Consider the following 21297-nt stretch of genomic DNA (forward strand, 5'->3'; position numbering starts at 1 on the left):
ACAGGCTATAGCTGAGATAATCGCTGCATAATTCACAATTAAATGGTGCAATAACTTATCTTACTAAAATGCATATTTCCTTACATATTATCATTGTGGACACAGAGCCGCTCCACATTGGCGGAACATATAACCAGAAGATCTAAAGTGAGCCATTTAAAGTGAGACTATGCATCTTTTCAAAGACGAAATTACACATTATTTGTCTTGCAAATGAAAGTTAAGTTCATTAGCAATAAAATACACCTTTGCTCAAATCAGTACACTCAGGCTTTTTGGTTCTACAGCTTTACTACATCTGGTATGACCAGTAGCGTATGGTGGCTAATGTTAGCTAAAGTTAGCAAACTTTGGATACAGTAGATGTTGTTTTGTGACTGACAATATTGAGCGAGTTCACTGACTTTATGACTCCTCTCCATTTGTGCTACTGTCAGATTAGCTTTTAGCATTTAGCAGGAATTTGTAAATCTGTCTACCTGTTTACATTTTCTTGTATTCATTTTTTTTTAAAGCTTGCTTTCAATTCCTTTAAAATGTAAATGTGTTTAAAGCATTTTAAAACTGCCTCTTATATGAATTGTGCTATATTGATAGATTGGTCTTGCCTTTCATGAACGGCATACCTATAATAATATCAAAAAGTAATGTTTTGAAGAAGGCAGTAATAATTGGTAAAAAACTTCGAAAGCCATTTAGTCAGATTCCTCACAGCACAGCAAGGCTTTCTCTGCTGCAGGATTTGTTGCCACACAGGAGGTCAGATGCTTCAATTTACACCTCTCTCCTCGTGTGCAGTACTGCAGCTAATTCATGAGAAAGAAATCTCAGAACTGCAAGACAGTGAGCTCACAAGACATGCTCATTGTTTGGCCTACAGCTCAGTTGGTGAGAGGCTGCATTTCCTTCAAGTCTTGGCTAATAAACCCTAAAATCTTTGTGGCTCTCAAAGCCAAACACAATGTGAGTCTTTGATGTCAATGCTCCTCCAGCAACACTGCTCAAAGCAGTCATAAAACACATAATAAATCAGCCTCCACAAAACAGCTTCCCTCACTTCAAAACACAGCCCAGCAAAGCTCCTTTATCAAAGAGGAACAAAAAGATTGTTCTTTTTATTCAGCTAAAGCTCTGTTTTTGATGTTTGATACTAATCTTGCTAATTGGCTTAATATTTATCAGAAGCTGAGACTGCAGCTTCCTCTTCATCCCAGAACATTTATTCAGTAATCAGAGCTATCAAAAGCACAAAAGGGCCATGAAAAAAAAAAACACCCTGGTGACATTTAAAAACTGCAGACTTCCCCATAGTATACACACCAATACAACTATTTTGACAATAAAATTAAATAATGTGGAAAAAATTAATGAATAAAAAACTTAACTTATTATTAGTGTCATTATTATCAGTATAAACAGGAGTAGGTGTCATAGGCTTCATAGTAGCTGTATTGTAATATAAGCATTAATTGAGTACTGTTTAAACGATTGAACTAAATATCTAACTAACTAAATGCCTGCAGGAGTTAGAGTTAACACCTATAGTAATTTATAGTTCCTCCTTGTCTTTTTTTCTCTCTTTCTGATCCCGTTCCAGCACCGAGCGTCCTGATTTACAAGTCAGCTGCTGACCACCTGGCTGACTCCCTCTGGCCACAGATGGTCAGTTGTCCACTGCATTGGCCTGAGCCCCCTTTCTTCTCTCAAACAAAAAGGCCAAAATGAATCTGACCCAAAGGCGAGAAGAGCTGTGATATGCCCCAAACACCATCCAGCAGCTGCTGAAAAGACACACACACACACACACACACACACACACACACACACACACACACACACACACACACACACACACACACACACACAAACACACACACACACACACACACACACACACACACAAACACCTCACAGAGGTTGGGAGGTCATGGAAGTGGGATGTGGTGCTGTTCTGTTCCACGCTTCATGAACCTCTGCTGAACATATGACAAGACTTAAGCCAATTAATTACTTATAAGCTTGGCTTTCAATTGATGCTGCTGCTGCTGGTTTTGACAAAATTTGTCCACCATGAATTATTACATTAAAGACTTTTTGACTTTGAACAATTTAATTGACTGTTAAAACATGCAAGTTTTCTAATTAAAAATCTTTGGGAGTGTCATTTGTAGGAATATGTAGGTGCATTCTTAAATCCTTCTATGTTGTCGTATTTCTCTCTCTGCTTGTCTTCATATACGCTAACATGTTAACAAAACTACTTTAGCTGCCTAATGACTCATTATAATTGCTAACTGCTAATAACTAACATTAACATATATTAAACGCAACTAGCTATGCTTGTAAGGCGATTAATTACAGTAAGTTAAGAGCTAGATAACTGAAATTTCTGTCAATGTACTGTTTCCTCACATCACTCACGGGCACTAGTGACAGGAACATGTATCTTACAGCAATAACAAGTTGTATAAGTTTTAGGAAAATCAGTTTTACCTCATCAAGATGCATGCAGATCTATGCAGCAGAATACCTCCAAATCTCATAAGAGCAGAAACTTGCAGTATTAATATGAAGCTTCTTTTATGTGTTGTTGAGTGATGGTGTTCACAGGAAAACCATGAAAATATAGTGTATAATTTCCTGCAAACCAGGTACCACAGAAGCAGGAAGTAACTCAAATTATCTGAAACAAAACTCACCAAGGCCTCCGATGGTGTGTGTATTAACCGAGGCACGCAGCTGAACCGGGCTGTTCTCAGGCTGGCTCTCCTCGTGGTAGAAAAGTCTGTAGCCTTGCACACCAGCTGAGTTTCTGGGTGCCAACTGCCAGTGCACCAAAATAGTGGTGCAGTTTAAAGGCTCCAAATGCAGCTCGGGAGCCAGAGGAACTGTAGAGAAAAGATTCAGAAAAACATTTAGATTTTGATAATCATATCAAGAGATGGGTTTACAATCCTACACTAAAACAAGTATTTTCTCTTTCATGATAACAGAAACACTGGATAAACGTACGTGATCAAAATATTACACTGTGAGTCAAAATAAATAGTACTGCTGACATGCTTTTCATTTTCATACTGTGCCACAGCAAAGTATCTTAATATTCCTTAATATTAAAACAATCAAGACTGTAAAGACATTGTCACTGCTATTTATACCATATGACTGTTTTTCACAAACAGGAACTTCTTCCTACACAATTGGAAAGTGTCCGCTGAGCTGTTTCCAGTGTTAATGTGATGGACAGAGGAGGTTCCCGACCAGCTTTTTCTTTGAAAAGTGAAACTACCTTCTGATGCTCACCAGCTGTTTCACACTCAATGCAGACCAGAGACAACCACACTAACAGTCAAGGGAGTGATTTCACACGTTTTTATTTTAGGAATGAGGAGAATGAAGTTTACCATTCGTGAAGTCTGAGTTTAAATTGGAGACAGGGGGCAATAGAGATGGGCAGGAAAAGAATCCTCTCCTCCCCCCGCCTCAAATTTTCAGATGTGGCTCTAACATCCATATACTCTTTCCCACCCGGAGGCCTGAGTCGCTCCTTTTATGACCCATGACTGAAGCCCTTCCAGCATTACTGACAGTGTAGGGCAAAGGTCATAGAGTAACAAAAGCAATGCCTTAACAAGATTATTAGAATAAGCTCGTCTTTTTGCTCTATCTCTTGGTTTAAACTGAGTATTTAAACGATAATTTTGATTTTTGAGTCAGTTTCTTCCATGTGTAGATGTTAAGACTTTTTCAATGTGCCTGCATATTTGAAATTCTGAGAAACACAAAATTTTGAATTTATCTTTACATGCTGCTATTTCAGAAATCATGAAGACAACTCTTCCTAATGTTGTACCTCGAGCACTGGATGCCTTTGGAGTGCAGTGAGATGTCCAGGCAGACTGCTCACCCCACCCTACGCTGGTGGCAGCAACAATACGCAGAAGGTAGATGGTGTCAGGCTGCAGGTTTTCCAGGAGATGATGGGTCTTTTCTCCAGGTAGCTCGATCTGTGAGACTGTATTCTCAGCACTGGTGCGATAGGACAAACGATAGGCGGAGACTTGGCCGCGACTCAGCTTCTCTGGGAGAGGTTGCCAAGACACCTGGATGTCTGTGGGGCTGCGGCTGGTGAGGCTGAGCTCAGGGGCGCGGAGAGGAACTGTGCACAGACAGAACAGGACGGTTAAGACTGAAAGAAGTCCTTTATCGTGCAGTTAAATTAAGATGATCAACCCACCTAATTATTCACAAAAAGAAACACATCTATGAGCTAAAGTTAAAATATGGAAATGTCACCTGTGTTCAGATTTGTAACATAGTGCACCAGTCCATATGAAAGAAGTTTAGATACAAACCAGGAACGGGCAATGAGAATATATTTAGCATGACACAATATCATTTTGTCAACCTTTTATACCATACCAATCCCATTAAAATCTCTGGTTGTATTGGGCCATTGTTGGCAGTGTTGGAAATCCATTAGCAGCACTGTTTCATGGCATTTTTGAATCAATATGATAAATCAACTTGACTTATCAAGTATTGACTTTAAAACAGACGTTCCTGTCTGATTATTTAATCCAAAAACAGTTTTCCAATCATTTTTCCAGGAAATGTATAATATTGTGATATACAGCGATATAACATCAAATATACAATGAAATAAGATTTTATCCATATTGCTCACCCTAATGCAAACTGACACCAAAACTGGAAGACAAAGTAAATCATGGTGGCTGCAGTTTGTAGTGAAAACTGCTGTGATATTAACTACTCTCAGAAAATGATACAGATATATATCCTGCTTAAAAGTGTAAATATTAATGTGAAAATCTGACACCCATATGATCATGCTAAGCTTAAGTCATTCCATTTACTTCCCCCTACTTAAATGTGGATTAAATTTGCTTTACCAAAGTACCTATTTGAGATGATCTAAGGTTTTCCTTGCATGCACAGAAGTCTATGTAATATCATTTAATAACTTCAGTCATGTAGAACAGACACACAGTAGCCTTTGACCCACAGGCCAAGACCATGAATAAACAGGACATACAGATACAGATATATATGCAATATATATAGACAAATAAAATATCAATTACTCCACTATCTCCCCGTTTTTGATTTTGTATTTACTGTGGGATTGACTTTATTGTTTATGGTCTTCACTTGGTATGTGCCTCACCATCCTCGAGTGTATGCTGGAACACGTGGTCCGACATACGACTGGCTCCCATTGGCATGTAGGCAACAACATAGAAGGTGTAGTTGTGAGCCGGCTCCAGGTCATCAATAATGTAGCGAGTTGTATCGTTTCCAATGACAACTTGATATTCCTCGTTGTTTAATCCTGGACAAATGACAACATTGTAAAAAGAGTTGAAATAATCACAATATCCTATAAAAGGAAAACAAATTAACAGTACTTCTGGCTGAGAAGCATTTTTTTTTAAAAAAAAATCAATCTGTCCTGTCTTGTAATTAAACTATTTTTTGTGTTCATTTAGATAAATTGCAGCAAATTTCAGGAAGATTGCAGGTTTTGCAACATTTAAGTATATAAAGCAGGATATCAAAATCCTACCCATCATTCAGTCCACAAAAAGGTGAAAAAATATGGAAAAACTTTACGTTGTTGCTATGAAACAAAACCTTGTAACACCTTTTGGTGTGTCTGTTTTCCTGATTGACTGCACGGTCTTAACACCTGTGGACATACAGGTTTTATCCATTCGCATCAAGTTAAGAAACAAAATAAGAAAATGGACATTTTTTTCAAATGACCCTGTGTGTAATTGTGATTTTATTAGTGCAAAGTCACACAAAAGATGTATCAGTGCCCTGGGATAAAAAAACTACATGGTCTGATTTTTGACCTGGTAAACTATGTAACCTGAAAGTAAAAAAAAAAGTATTCTCCACAGTCTGAATACGTCAGTAAGCCTCCCTGAAAAGTGTAACAAAGTCTGCCTTCCTGTCCCATTCACACTCTCCCACTGCCCTCACAGAATACACACTTTTGGACACTCCATCATGGGGACTAATTAGTTCCTCTTTTCGTTAGAGCCTCCATTTATTGCCAAGCCTCTCTGTCTGCAACCTCAGGTGCACAGCATACTGTCTGATACTCTATCAATGTCAATGAACAGCCATTCTTTGTGACTGGGACCAAGGAGATTATGTCACTAAATCTAAATCGAGTGCAGAAAATCCTTGACAGATGCCAGTTATTCATGAATAAAATTTGTTCAACTTGTTCTTGTTCTCTCCTTATCCCCAACAAAATCCAGCAGGTGTTCCTTTTTTTCTAGGTGAATTCCATACATCTCACATCCCCCAATGGAAGTCAGTGGCATTATAATTAAGTGCAGTGCTTGAATGAACAGGCTCATGTTTTTTCTGAAATGTTCTACTGTTTGAATCTGACTGTTGTTGTCAGCAGCAAGAGTTCCCAGGAAAGTTGAAAGGCTTTCAGGCTTTTCTGCTGCCACACTACAACCCTTGTGCTTCTTGTGAATAGTTTTGTCTGCATCCTTCATTTTATCAGCCAAAAGGAAGGGACCCTGCATCTTGAAACTCCACGGAGCTATGGTCTATAGATGACTAGCTCCTGTTTGTCAAGAAAAGGCAGTTGTTTGACTTCATTTTGAAGAAGTACTTCATTTTTTTAACCTTTACCCAACAACATAGCATTGACAACACACGATTAGCCCCTATATTATACTTTGTGGACAGGAAGAAGGGAAAAATAATTTCCTGAACTGCTGTTTTCTGAGGCTATAAAGATCATTACCATAAAATTTCTTAATGCATTAATAGTTTCCTTCCTCCCTTTTTGTCCCTGTGAGGCAAAAAGAACAAAGAAAAAATGCTCACTTTTGTTTACACACCACTCACCTTCAGCCTTCATGTAGTGCACTGAGTAAGCAATAACTTTATCTGAGTTATACAGAGGCCTCTCCCAAGCCAGAAGGATGGCAGAGCTTGACACCGTGTCAGCTCGGATATTCCTGGGCGCGCTCGGTCGATCCTCTGACATCACCACAATGAGCCTCGCCATGGAGAGGACGGATCCCTGCTCGTTCTCTGCCTGGCACTGATAGATGGCATCGTCCTCTGGGATGATCTGGTTGATTACCAGTTTGCTGAGGAAAAACCCACACACACACACACACACACACACACACACACACACACACACACACACACACACACACACACACACACAGACACACAGAGATGAAGAATATGCACACAGATGGCTTCATCCTGAGGCTCCTTTACCAGGTTGTAGTCATTCTATAATTACTTATACCAAGCACTGACAATTGAATAAGGAGCAGGAGCAAATTATAGGGAAACTGACTAAAGCCCCATTTGCACTGCTTTAAATTATTTAGTTTCCTTTCTACTGTAGGGACAGTGGTGAATTATTTATTCAAACTGCTTTAAATTGGTCAACAATGACTGTTAAATGAGTGCCTCAATAGTTTGTTGTTTAAAGAAGATAGGGCTCCTGTTCATTATCTCTGTGCATACAAAGCAAAAACATTTGACGTGTCAGAAAAGGAATTTATTTGTTCACGGGAATGATCTTTTAAATGGATACCTGTTGTACATCTTGATTCGACCATTGGAGTGAACTATCTCTCCGTTCTTGAGCCAAGTGATTTGAGGCGTTGGCACTCCTTCAGCTTGGCAAACAAAGCGGGCGGTTCCAGCACGTGGACGGGTCAAGCTCTCCGGCCACTCCACCAAGGAGGGTGGTGCTTTGGAAGAACATCAGTTAGAGATATATAATGTACATATATGAAGCTTTTGAATCATTAATTATCGATACAAAATCCAAGCATACACAGCCAAACTTCAGTATACTGAATATCTTTACCTAACACAGTGACATTGGCTGAGGTGACAGTATAGTTTCGTGTGCCAGGAGTGGTGGCTCTGCACATATAGACTCCTCCATGCTGGGGCTTGATGTCTGTGATAATTAGATTGCCATTTCCCAACACTTTGGTATTGTACACATCAATAGACTTGCTGTCCGCTCGGCTCCAGGAGATGATGGGTCGCGGATTTCCTGTGGCCATGCACTCCAGGATGGCACTCTGGTGGAGCGACAGCGAAATGTTCTGTGGCCCAGCGATGATGCGTGGCCTCTGGGGAAGCTGGTTGCTCGGAGCTACAGAAAGAGAGAGGGGAAGAGGGGGAGGAAGACAGCTTTACTGTATATGTTTTTTTAGATTCAAGTCCAAATGCTATATCTGTGCTGTCCCTTAAGCAAATTAATAAGCTTTCAACAAACTACTGATGAGTCTACATCTGCTTGAGAGACAAACACCAATTACCTTACAATAATATTGTAATATTGGTTTTAATATAGTTATACCTATACCTATACCTCAAAATTTCTCAGATAAAATGAATTATAGAACACCCATCCCATTACATATTTCTTTTACCTAGATTTAGGTAAATGTCTACAGCAAACACAGTTCCCTTAGTGATAGACTACTAAACTGTGTATTGGTGCTCTTTACAGAATACTTTTACCAAAAGAGAGCTAGGTGACATACCTGGGGTGACAGTGAGGGTGGCCTCTGTGCTTCGGCGGCGGCTGGCAATGTTGGTGGCGATGCAGCGGTAATTTCCAGCATCCATCCGCTGCACCCCGTGTATCTGAAGAACACCGCTAGGCAGGACTGTGATTCTGGATGACAGATACGGCTTTTATCACTTACAATATTGAGCAGTTGCTTATCAACTTTTTTATTAACAACTGAAAATGGCTGAGAGTGGCAACACAGTATATTTCATATCCGGCTTCAAAAAATCTGCTGTAGAGTAATGATGTAAAAAAATGAATACCACAAAGTTAAACTGAAAACAACAGAGTGCTTACCTTTCAGTGGCAAGGGGTAATGTGACCCGATTGAGCTCCCAAGTGATGATGGGAGGAGGGTGGGCACTGATTTTGCAGGAAAACCTGGCGACTGAGCCTTCAGTCACCACTATGGACGTCGGCTGGATAGCAAAAGAGGAAATGCCTGCAGCAAAACAGAACAACAAAACAAAACAGACAACTTAAATTAAAGATTTTTCTATGTACGCAAAAATGTGTAACAAATTTGAATACATATGTAAAATGTTTTTTCCCTATCTCATAGTGTAGCAATCTTATACAGTGTCCCAATAAATCCCAATAAACAGATATAGAATTGAAACAATTAGTCGATTCATTAATTAGTTGGCGGGCTAAATAGCTGTTGGCAACTATTTTGACAACTGATTAATCACTTCAGTCATTTTTCAAGCAAAAATGCCAAACGTTTGCTGGTTACAGCTCCTCGAGTGGATGAATTTACTGCTATTCTTGTCTTTTCTTTGTCATACATCATTGTAAATTGCGCATCTTTTGGTTGGACTTTTGGCTGGACAAAACAAGTAATTTGAAAATGTAGCCTTGGGCTCTGTGGGATTGTATAGACTAAATGATTAATCCATTAATAAAAAATAATCAGCATATTAACTGATTATTAAAATAATTGTTAATTGCAGTCCTAAATAGATAGTTTACATCTTCGGACTTAAAGAGGTCTGAAAAATTTGTCAAATGTTCAAAATCACAAACATACCACTAAAGGTCATACTAAGAACAGGTGACCATTACCTTTCATGCTTGGCAATAAATACTTAATTGTAATGTTTTATAGTATTGCAATGACATTTATCAACTTCAGCACCATACTGAGGTTGGACATTTGCCAAAAGGCAATAAGGGGAATATTGGCCCAGATGTATGGCTTCTACTAACACAAAAAAAATTGTAGAGAATTCTTTTCTGCAACCAAGAGAGTATTCGTGTTTCTATTCCTAACATGCTGTCTTTTAACGATAATGTCTAATGAAACTCCTTTCCCTTGAGTTGTTTCTTTGTTGTGAAAACTGATGTTGTATTTCGTGCCATTTGTTGTGTCAAACCTTGCTGTGACATAATACTGCGGCACATTAGAAGTCCAAGCCACATGAAATCAGTAAAAAGCCATACAAAACTTCCAACAAAGTCAGGGTTACGAAGAAGCTCTGAAATCAGCAACGAAATATAATTAAGGATTTGAATCATTAATAATATAAAAATATATTTTAAGAAAGAAGTATTAGTATAAAATCTCTTGAATTCCATCATGGAATTTCTGAGTTACCACCCTCACTTTCTAAACATTTTTATGCATCTCAGACTTGCATCCATCTCAGTCTGATCCAGTGGATGTCAGAAACAGAGATGCCCATTACCTAAAGCTACAGACCTGCTGGGTGCTGCAGGAAGGTGATGACTGGAGTGGAACAGCTACATCCTGCGTGGATAGGGTTTCCCTGAAACTGAGCTGTTGTCAGCCACCAGCTGAGCAGCAAGAACGTGAATTACAATAAGGCCTTTTATAGTGAACCAAACAGCCAACAGAAGTGTATGCATTTTTATAATGATTTAAGTTGTTTTAGCTCTTTTTGTTAATAAATGCTCTCTTTGACAGTGGTTCCTACTGGGCCATAAAAGTCCTAAAAGCCACTAAGGTCACACACTGCTGTCCCATCCCCCTCTGTGCTCAAAAAGCTGCAGAAGCCTGAGATCAATCATTTGTTAAAAGAAATCAATTGCACTCCTGTTCTGATAGAGAGCAAATACTGAGACTACAAAAAAAAACCCCAAAACGCCCCCCACCCAAAAAAAAAAAAGTGAGCATCACAGCAAGCTGACATTAAATTCATTATCAAAAATATCTCAATTCTTCCAGGTACAGAGATATAGACAAATAAATAGACTGTAAAGGATTTTTCCAATGGACCAGAAAAATAAAGTTGAATAACTTTGTTTTCAACCAAATTCCATTATTTCAGTGGGTCCGTTTTAAGATGCCTGCTGTGAGGATGAAACTATCACCTCTTAAGCAATGGATAAACAAACACACTCTGATGCTCTTTAACCTCCGTGCACACATCCAGAGCTTCTTCTACTGCAGTGAGTCATCAGCACTCAGCAAAGAAGACAACAGAAAGGAGCAGGAAGCAGGGCATCATGTTACAACTACATCTGTCAGAAAAACATCCAAAAAAGTATCCAAAATGGTTTTATTCTGCCACAATCATTTGAAGATGCTGCCTGGAACCCACAAATTGATGTACAAATATGTGGACAACTTTAATATGAATAATGAAGAGCTATTTGACTTTTTCCTAAGTGAGCAAATAAACATGAAGCATACGTAAAACTTTGTTTATGACTTGCACAATGTCAACCCTAATCCTTTGTACAGAATTGGATATGAACATCTTTCTTATTATATTTTTCCACAGACATACAACATACAACACCATGCCGTCCTTAGCTTTCAAAAAAAGTCTGCAGGAAATCCCTGCACTGTCATAAATACACAGTAGTGTCTACAAGGGCCATGACTATGTGTAGGCAGTGTTGCCAGGTGTTCTGGTGCTAAACAGCAGTGGAGCTCTGACTGCCAACAGAAAAAAAAAAAAAAGTGAATTATGACTTTCATGACTTTTACACAACTAACAGCAGCATGCCCTCAAATCTAAATGAATCTAAAAGACTGTTTATTGAATTCATGGATGTTGTTTACTCCACTTCTGTTTTCCAGACTGTGAGGGAAAATCCCATCTATGTGACTGATATTGTTGTTGCTGGACAACAGACAAACTGACGTCAGGATCAGATCTTTTTGCCATGGATGCACACTCACACTCCCAACCCCCTATGTTAAAGCAGGCTCTTACAAAAATGCCATTAATGTGCTTAAGTGATATGACTGCAGGGCATGAGAGATGAGCTGCACTGATCCTCTGCCTCTCTACTTTGCCTTTCTGTTCAGTCAGATTATGCTGGATTGACAAACAGCAGGATAATCATTGATTATTGATAAACTACTAAGACAAGGTGGAAAATCTATAACTGCTTGGGTTTGTCAGGCATTGGCCAGAGCACTCCCAACTGAAAAAAGGAGGCTGACTTTCTGCTTTGTGCAATGATGTTTGCCAAGGGGCATCTAATGTGCAGATGATCAAGGCACACACATCAAGCTCTTTGTGATTTCCTTTAATTATATATATTTACTCATTCAGCCATCTATTCTTTGTGTGTTACTAAGGGAAAATGGCAAAAACGCTTTTAACTTTCACACTGAGTATGTGTTTTCCATTTCCTTTACTACACCAAAATATATAAATATAAAACCTTTGTTCTTATTTGGCTTAGCATTTTGGCAAACTCAAACTTAGAATAAATACCTCAGCCTATTCCCCAAAAGCATGAAGAAACAGTTCTGACCATCTGCCCTTCCCAGCAATCTCACCTCTCACCTCTGACCTCCAAAGATCCTGGCAAGCACCCAACACAGGCAGAGCCGTGCATGACCACCCTGAAACAGCACTGTTGCCCTGCAAACTGCCTAGATATCTCTCACATTGTTCTCCAGCTGTGAACGTTTTTAAATGTTGTTTTGTAATAATATCCTTTCCCGCTGTATCAATGACATCTGCCAGTTGCTGCTTTTACAAATAAAACAATACATGCAGTCCAGCTGCTGCAAGACTTTACACCACAGCCAGGATTGATCACAATATGATGAATTTAAAAGCTGCCTCAGCACAGGAGAGTCTAATTTTTCGCTTTCTGAATCAGCCCGATTTAATTCCAAAAAAGTTATAGCATATCACAATGTTAGAACTAAAGGCATGCTTGAGTTAAAGTGAGACGAATGTCCAGAGTTCCAAATTCACTGCTGAAGATATACAAACATGAGTCCATATGCCTTCTTGGTTTATTACAGTATGTTTTCCCTATGGTCCAAACTCAACCTGAGGAGCAAAGCTGTATTTGCTTCCCTTCAGCTTGCAACAGATGGGTGTGCTGATGCCAGCAGCTCCACAAACTGAAGGTCAGTGGAGAGGCCAGAACCAAACAAAGGTTCCCTTACAAATACAGGGAATCAGTTCATCCCTCTCTCCTCTGGTTACTGTGGTCAGCTTCTCAGCCAGGGAACAACACAGCATAACATACTTTACCTGTATGTTGTGAGCTATTAGAGCTACTGAAGAAACATTCTGGCAATTTCTTTTTGTGCTCAGATGTTGCACTGTAATGGATGCCTTTCAATCCTGCTTTTGGCATCAATCCCTCTGGGAATAATTTTGAAAGTCCATTTAACTCTATTTTTTTAACCAAAAATAACTATAACTTTCTTCCATTTCAAACTTACTAAGGGATATTAAAAAGACCAACAATCTATTTTTGTTTGTTTGGTCTTTTTAGTTGTGAAAATACTTTTACTGCTGTCAATTCAAATAACACTATGCAATGAGAAATTACACCTCCATCTTCAAATACTGATATGATTGACACAGTGGTTTGCACATCTCATAATAAACAATATGCACTTTCAATATCATACCTGAAACATATAGTTCTTATTTAGGTAGGGAAGCATGTGCTGTGTCAAATGCATCCTCAGTGACACTGCTATACTGGAACAACATATTATGAAACTGTTAAACAAGAATAGGTGCTGTTTTGCAAAATCGAAATGCAGGGTATAATTCTGGAATAAAACAAATTATTCCTCTACTGAAGAGATATAATCTCAGAAAACAGCCACATCCAAAGTTTTTATGTAAATTTCTAATAAGTAGAAACGTTTTCATTAACGTTGTCAGTGACGGTATATTCACCTTGACGTCGTTTCAACATTGTGGATGATAGAAGCAGTTTGTGTTCAGCTCCACAGCTATGGTGATAGCAATGATGCCCCCCAACCATTCCAAATCTAACCCACCCCCCCAGGGTCTCATATTTTAGGGGAGACATTAAAATTGATCATCCTCTCCTGATCCTGCAGGCAGCATGTTAAATAGATGGCCTTCAGCATCAGGGGGCCCATGAAAAACCTCCACCGAATTACTGAAAAACCTTCAGAAGTTGAACCCTTCTCATGGGTCCTATGAACTGGAGTGCACCACATGGTTATCTCAAAATTTTACATTTACTCAATCTACAACTCCTACTGAAAAACACTGCTATTTAATTGAGTGATGAGTCCTCTACAATGTTAAATGACTCCACTGAAGATTAATAAAAGGCTTGGGAAAAAAAGAGGGCTGATAAGCAAGAAGGAGAAGAATGCAATGCTGAAAAGCCCACATATCAATCACTAGCTGGTTGGCAGATGTGCTGCTGCTCCACACAGGCTGCAGGATAGTCAAGTGACCACTGGCCTGGCTAAACAAAGAACTATTCCCATGAGCAGCGTGACCTCTCAAAGCACCGTGCCAGTAGTGGGGGAGCGGTGTTGGAAGAGGCATTCATCCCCTCCTCCAATCCCTTATCTCTGCTACAAAGTTTTCCAATCATTCAACAGCAACCCTCCACTCCCCACAAACAGTGGCTTCATTGTCTTTAATCTCCAGATCAGAACATAAAGAAAGTCAATCTGTAAATAGCTGCATTCTGTTTTTACCGTTTGTCATGACATATTAGAAAAATAAGTTGATGGCAGATAACAAAATAAAACGTGTGTTAATACGACTGATGAGACGGAGAAATATGTTTATGAAAACAAAAGTAGACCCACTGATGACTATTGCAGCAACTTATAAAACTAGATTTTCCTCGTTGCCCTCCATCTATTTAACAATTTAAAGAAACCTTTGACCTCTAGGCCTGCCGTTCAAGGGAACCATGGTAACCTTTCGTGTCCAGCAGAGGAGAAAAACAAGATTCCAGGCTTTGAGCTGTCTCACTTAAGGGTATTTCATTCATTCACATCACAGCACACACTGTGCAAGGTTTACTTTCGTCTTATTGGGGTTTTCTAATTGTACCGAGCCAGTGCAGGTCAGATGGATTCCATAGCAACTTAAAATAAAGCTGTGTTCCTGACCTGAATGCCTATGGACACACGAGTGGGGTAAAATAAACTTTTTAGGTGAACTGCAGCATCTCCTTCAAATATCTTTGCTTTGGTAAAACCTGACATCTCTGGGAAACTTTCACCACCTGACAGTAACAAATTTATCATAACTGAGTCATCCACTGTTTTAATGCTTTATGTATGTGCGGTCACATGGTAAAAGGAGCCAAAAAAAGAGAGAGAGAGAGAGAAAAAAGAGCCAAATCAGGAGGAATCTCTCTACTCAAATCCCCATCAATCTGAGGTCTATTGACAAAAGTCACATGATAAGGTTCATGTGTCACATTCCTTTTCATCAGGGCCAAATCCCATCTCACCTTTGTGCTTTAGGAACCCACTGTTTAAGGTTACCCTCCATCACCATCACATTCCTCAAAGAACAACAAGCAGGTCCACAGCTTCAACATATGAGCATGGGATTAAAAAACTCACAAGGGATACCATTCCTGCACTTGAGGTATAAAACATCCCTATGATCGTTCTTACCTTTACTCACATCTTATAAAGAACTAGTCTACATGAAAGGAAATGGTAACATAACTGATAAAGAGGGATATCAATCTAGGGCTCTGGAGTGGAGGTACTGAGGGTACCCACATTATGAATTAACATATGAAAAGACCTAGACATAGTGACACTTAGCTCAAAGTGTTCAAAATAAACTCAGTTTCATGTACAGTCTTTCTCCAGTTAAAATACATCAAAGACAAAGGACACTAACATCTCACCGCTAGTCTGAGCAGACTTCAATGCAATAAGCAGGTCATACATGAGAGCCATGATGTTTAATGAGGACTGCCACCCTGACATTTCAATCAAAATGTAAACCTTTTTAACTTTTTAACTCTTTAACTTTTATAATTAATGTAATTAGCCTTGCTGTGATGAAAAGATCCAGCTGCTCTGTGAACTGATATCAGGACAAACAATTCCCACCAAAGATACCCTTTTCTTTTGCAAGCGCTGGGGGGCAATGTGGACAAAAACGGTGAGAGTGAAAAGCTTTTCACTCTTTCATCAGTGTAGTGAGGCAGAAAAGAATTGTGTGCAAAGCCTCCAACCCCTACTGACCTGGCAAGGCCTGCAATAAAGTTTGGTCATTTAGACACGCAGAGTAAGGCTGTAGTACTGGAAAACGGCAATTCACATTTGTGTGTGTGCGTATGTGTGTGTGCACACCACTTGCAACAACCCCCGCTGCTACCTCTGTGTCCTTCAACTGAGCATTTCTCAGGTATGTGCAAATTTTATGAGCTTCCAGATAGACCCTCAAGCATGTTTAAGTGCCATTTTAAAACAAACTAGTACAGCTTACTGTCAGCCTTTCTCACCTTTTAACTTCTATAAAACAAGTGAGCCACTCAATTAATTAATTAATCTCTATATACATTTAAATACCTGAAAATGTTGTTATGTAACTCACACCAAATTAACTCAATCTGTCCATAAACTCTCATTAAGCCAAAGTTCATCAACAGTTACTTCAAAAGTTTAAATAGAGCACATCATCAGAGTTAATTTTCAGGATGTCAGCATCACACTGGACGAGGAATGGACATCAGAGTAAAACAATCTTCTAGCATGGAACTAAATTGAAACAAGGATTGTAACCCCAGGACAAGACATGCAACAAAGCTATTTTCTGCCTCATTAAATTCAACGTAAAATTAAATTTCAGCATCTTGCTTGAAATGTTAAAAATGCATGTTTTGGTACAGTTGGGAATACATTGCATGCACTGCAATAGGGTTAACATACATTCTGCAAAAGGCACAGCAAGTTGCATGGCCTGTAGGGTAGGAGGAGGGGATATAAGGACCCAAAAGACTAACTCTGCCTGAAGCTTCTCTGCTCCCCCCCTTAAAATACGAGGCCAACTCGCACAGCACTGGATGAGAAAGCATTCCACAAGAACAATTCCTCAAGCGATCAGGGTGCAATAACATGAAAGCCCCGGCCTGTGAATAGGGGTCATCTGCTCTTTAGCATTGGAGAGCCGGTATCCTGGACAGCTCCTAACCTTTCAAATCTCCTACTCCTTCATTAACACACCAATGGGCATATTCTCCTTTCAAACATTATCTTTTTTTTGGGGCTACAACTTTGAAGACTTTCCTTCTTCCTGCTACCACCAAAGCTGTTCTGAATGCAATACTGAGCAGCAAAAAGGCAAATAAACAAAATAGCCAGCACTGATTAAATCTCTTTGGATGAGTCATGCAGGGGAATTTGAATATCATCTAGGGATGTTAACAAGAAAATGGTAGCCAAAAGCCAGACTACAGAGATTTGACTTTCCCCATCACCCTACATCACATCACATGGCCTCCACACTTTAACGTTTCCAATGTGATTCCAGCGTGATACTCACTTGCGATTGTAAGACGGGCTTTCTGGCTCAGGATTGCTCCATACTTGTTCTGAGCAAGGCACTGATAGAACCCTTCATCTGATTTGTCTCCTCTTCTGCTCTCCACTTCTGATATATAAAGGGAACCATTGAAAAGCAGGTACACCCGTTCATTCTCCACCACTTTTACTCCATTCTTCAGCCATCTGACGTCAATGGGAGCCTCTCCATGCGCCTGACAGTCCAAAATAACAGCTTCTTTCCGCATGACAGTGACATCATGGGGCTCCTTGATGAAAAATAACTCACTAAAGCATAAAACACCTGCAGAAAGACAGAGGAAAACACATGAGAAATGAAGGTGGTTCTCGGGATGGGGCCTTCTGTCAGGGCAGAGGAGCAGGGCACTGTAAAGAATCCAATAAAGAGTTTAAAGCATTTACACACTAGTCAAACTATTGATTTAAAGTGTTTAAAAGGTGAGTTTTAATTCAGTCTGCCTTTTCTTGTCCTGGAAATTACACACATTGAAGGATTTAGCTCAATATCCTCTAGGTGGGTATTTTCAGTATTTACAGTGTCAGATGGATACAAGTGTGACACGGATTAAAACATCCACCTAAGGTTGAGCATCGCATTTCAGGCTTGGAGGTGTTCCAGCAGGAGATCTACTCTCCTGTACAGCTTCATATAGTCTTTCTGCTCCACTTTAATCCAATTACTTGTGGCTCATAAAGTCACTAGCTGAAGGTGAAACAGTTGATCCTATTAGTCCCTTTAGTTTATATAGAAACCTGTTAACGAACTCTCGACATGAACTTTACACGAATGTTTCATTTATGTGACCTTTGAGGGCTGAATAGGGAGACACTGTGTCATTCCTAAAACTCCATAATTCATTATATCAGAACAGAGTATACTGCAGGTTCTTCACTTCTAATTCAAAGCAATAACATAACAACCTACAACTGCACAAATATTTTAGCCCCACAACAAGGATTTTCTCCCAAATCAAAGGAGGGGAACATGCCTGATGCCTGTCCACACCATAAATCTTTCTTGAGCCAATCACCAGCTCTACATTTGGTATGATATGTTTTGACTCTGTATCAGTAGATTGTTTTTGTTGGACAGACACACTGCTGATCCCGGTTTTGAGCTCTGTAATTGGATGATCCTGGTTAGAAGATCACCAAGTCACACTGTAGCAAAACACTTTGTAATACTTTATGATATAAATACTGTCCCTTTACTCTTGCCTGCTCTGCTGTAACTTCTCGTTTCAAACATCAATATGACCTCTAAATATCAAAAATACCTCACTAATTTTTGGACAACCGCAGCTTTTTTAAAATCGTTAACACCGTCTCTTTTTATATTTAGCTCTGTGTTAGAAAAGTATAGGACTGAAGTAGTTAGCTATAAAGACAACAACGATCTTTAAAACAGTCAGAGTTGGTTAAGATGTAGAGGTGAGTGAAACCACTGTTCAAAAACATTGTAACCGTTAACTTTTTATTATATACTGGATCTAACGGTTGCCGATGTACGTTAGAAGAAAAAAAAAAAAGGTTAAGTTTCAAAGTTGACTGACAGCTGAATTGGCTAAAACATGGCAGTTACTCAGTCGTGATAATTTTCGCTTTTCGTGTCGTTTGAATAAAATGATTTAACTTCGGGTTCATTTATTAGCAAATGCTGGGGTCACGACAGGTTATTCCGGTCGTAAACTTTCTGGGTTATTCGTCGTTTGAGGCTGGGTGATAGCTAAATGTTGACAAGTTGCCTCTCAGTAGCGTTCGGTCGGTCGAACCGTTGGCCGTGAAGTTTACAGGGGAGCTTTAAACTTAAACGTACACGTTTCGTTACTGATCTGCGGCGAGCTCCTGTTGAAGCGCCACAGTCAAACATTACGGACAGTCACAGTGATGTGCCCCACAGTTAGTCGGTGTTTTCACTCTCTCGCAAAATGTCAGTGAAAAAATGCGTCTTACCTGAGATTGGAAGAAAAACGACAAAGAACAGCAAACGCTGATATATTTTCCTTCTGACCGGCGCCATTTACATCAATTGTCCGTGCATGCTAGCTACTCTCTCATAGTTGTTTCCATGCAGATGAGCTGCGCTGCTACTGACGAGAAGGACCGGCGCTGAGGGCTGCAGGGGTGTAGTTTCCCTCCTCCTCTGGGATGGACGGTCGGTTCATCACGGCTCCGGGTCAGAGAGGAGCTTTCGGTCCAGCGCCCCCTGGCTGCAGGTCTCGGAGAGGCCAGCTCAGGCTTCAGCTCAGGCATCACATCAGGCTGTACACAACTTCTAGGGTGGTGGCAGTCTCTGCATCACACTGAATATACGGGAAAGTATCTATATCACAGCAATCTAGTACACGTAAGAGTTTTTCATATATGATTCTCCTTTAGGGGAAATAAGTATTGGCAGTAAAATGTACTGGAGTAAAAGCCAAGGTACTCATTCTTAAGACGGGCACTACGTTAATATACAGCATAAATAGTATATTAATGTCGAGGGAATGGCTGGATTGACCCTCTACAGGCCCCCCTGGCAAAAATTGTGTTGATGGGTCCCGACTGACCCCACTGTACATGGCAGCTTCATTATTTCCCCGGGCACCAAGAAACAGACCAGCAATGTAGAGCTGAAATGATTAGTTGATTAATCGGCTAGATGATTCACAGAAAAGTAACTGGCAAGAATTTCAATATTCAATTAATTCTTTGAGTCCTTTTTTTAAGCAGAAATGCCAGAAATTCACTGACACCAGTTTCTGTTTTTTTTCTCACAATTTTCTGACATTTTAGACACTGAACAATCAATCAGTCCATGAAGAAATTAACTGTCAGGTGTATTGATAATGTAAATAATTTTTGGGTTGCAGCCGTACAGTTCTCCGATGATAATACTATACAATACTACCTCTCCCAGGTCTTCTGTGTTTATTACTTGACACAGAAGAAATTGAAGCAATTCCAGAAACCACAACTTTACGACAAACGAGATCAATGTGTAATGAAACAGTTAAGGTTTTAAAACTAGATTTGGACACAGGGCTTCAAGATGCAGAAGTGGTCATAGTTGATAATCTGCTTCAGTGTTGCAAATTTCTGACGAATGTGCGATGAATCAAGTTATATAGACCCAAATGATTTGGAGTAAATCTGGGGCTTCTGAGCCCCTGGGTGTCTGTGGCCCCTGGGCAGTTGCCCACTTTACCCAGTTGGTAGCCCAGCCTTGGCTGAAAGTGTTCCAGCACTAGGTCTGACTACTTTATCATTCTTTGGGGCAGCACTCTTTGGGAGGTATTGTGTCATTTTTTTTGTGCATTTCTCATGTTGAACCTAAAATGCCCGTAAATTATCTGCAAAGAAACTAAAGCTGTCAGATGAGTGTAGTGAAGTAAAAAGTACAATATTTCCCTCTGAAACTAGTGGAGTAAAATGTCCCTTCCCATGGCCACTCTAACCATGAGAAAATTAGATGTGGGCTCCCACTACCCCCCTGTTTGTGGTTACGTGTTTAAACACAGATTTATTTAGGAATATGCAACAAACAAAGCCCATTTATAAGACAAAGTAGGTAGACAAGACAGGTAAAAATGCAGCATCCAGTCTGTCACAAGAATAATACCTTTTTTTTCCAAGTTTAAGTTGAACAGTCTTCCTTAATATACCCAATTTTTATAATTTAATTTGTCTGGAATATTAATACTGCATGCTTTGTATCAATAACTTTACTCTGCAGTTTTTCTGTGTAGTCTGGGCCTGACACCAATATCCTGACTGACCCACAATGAATGTTCTGTATATCTGGTAACAATGAGAGTTCTGCGCTACGATATTGTCATCTTGCTCGCTCCACCAAGAACCTTAACTTTTCCTTATCAATACAACTGAAGCTGTCTTGATGAGAGCAGATCCCTCAATATCAGAGACCAACTGCACATCA

General features: G+C 39.7%; 1 protein-coding gene across 1 annotated transcript in view; it reads right to left on the bottom strand.

Annotated features, from left to right (window-relative positions):
• Positions 1-19593, bottom strand: part of prtga (protogenin homolog a (Gallus gallus)) — a 32243-nt gene extending 12650 nt beyond the window's left edge. The window contains exons 1-10 of the mRNA XM_040138713.1: positions 19329-19593; positions 17356-17658; positions 8909-9053; positions 8583-8716; positions 7892-8188; positions 7613-7772; positions 6901-7148; positions 5189-5353; positions 3854-4159; positions 2700-2888 (exon numbers count right to left, since the gene is read on the bottom strand). Coding sequence (XP_039994647.1) covers positions 2700-2888; positions 3854-4159; positions 5189-5353; positions 6901-7148; positions 7613-7772; positions 7892-8188; positions 8583-8716; positions 8909-9053; positions 17356-17658; positions 19329-19395 — 2014 coding nt within the window. The 5' untranslated portion in view covers positions 19396-19593. The remainder of the gene's footprint in view (positions 1-2699; positions 2889-3853; positions 4160-5188; positions 5354-6900; positions 7149-7612; positions 7773-7891; positions 8189-8582; positions 8717-8908; positions 9054-17355; positions 17659-19328) is intronic.
• Between the last annotated feature and the right edge of the window lie 1704 nt (positions 19594-21297).

This window comes from Xiphias gladius, chromosome 1 (genome assembly GCF_016859285.1).
Source record: "Xiphias gladius isolate SHS-SW01 ecotype Sanya breed wild chromosome 1, ASM1685928v1, whole genome shotgun sequence".
NCBI lineage: Eukaryota > Metazoa > Chordata > Actinopteri > Istiophoriformes > Xiphiidae > Xiphias > Xiphias gladius.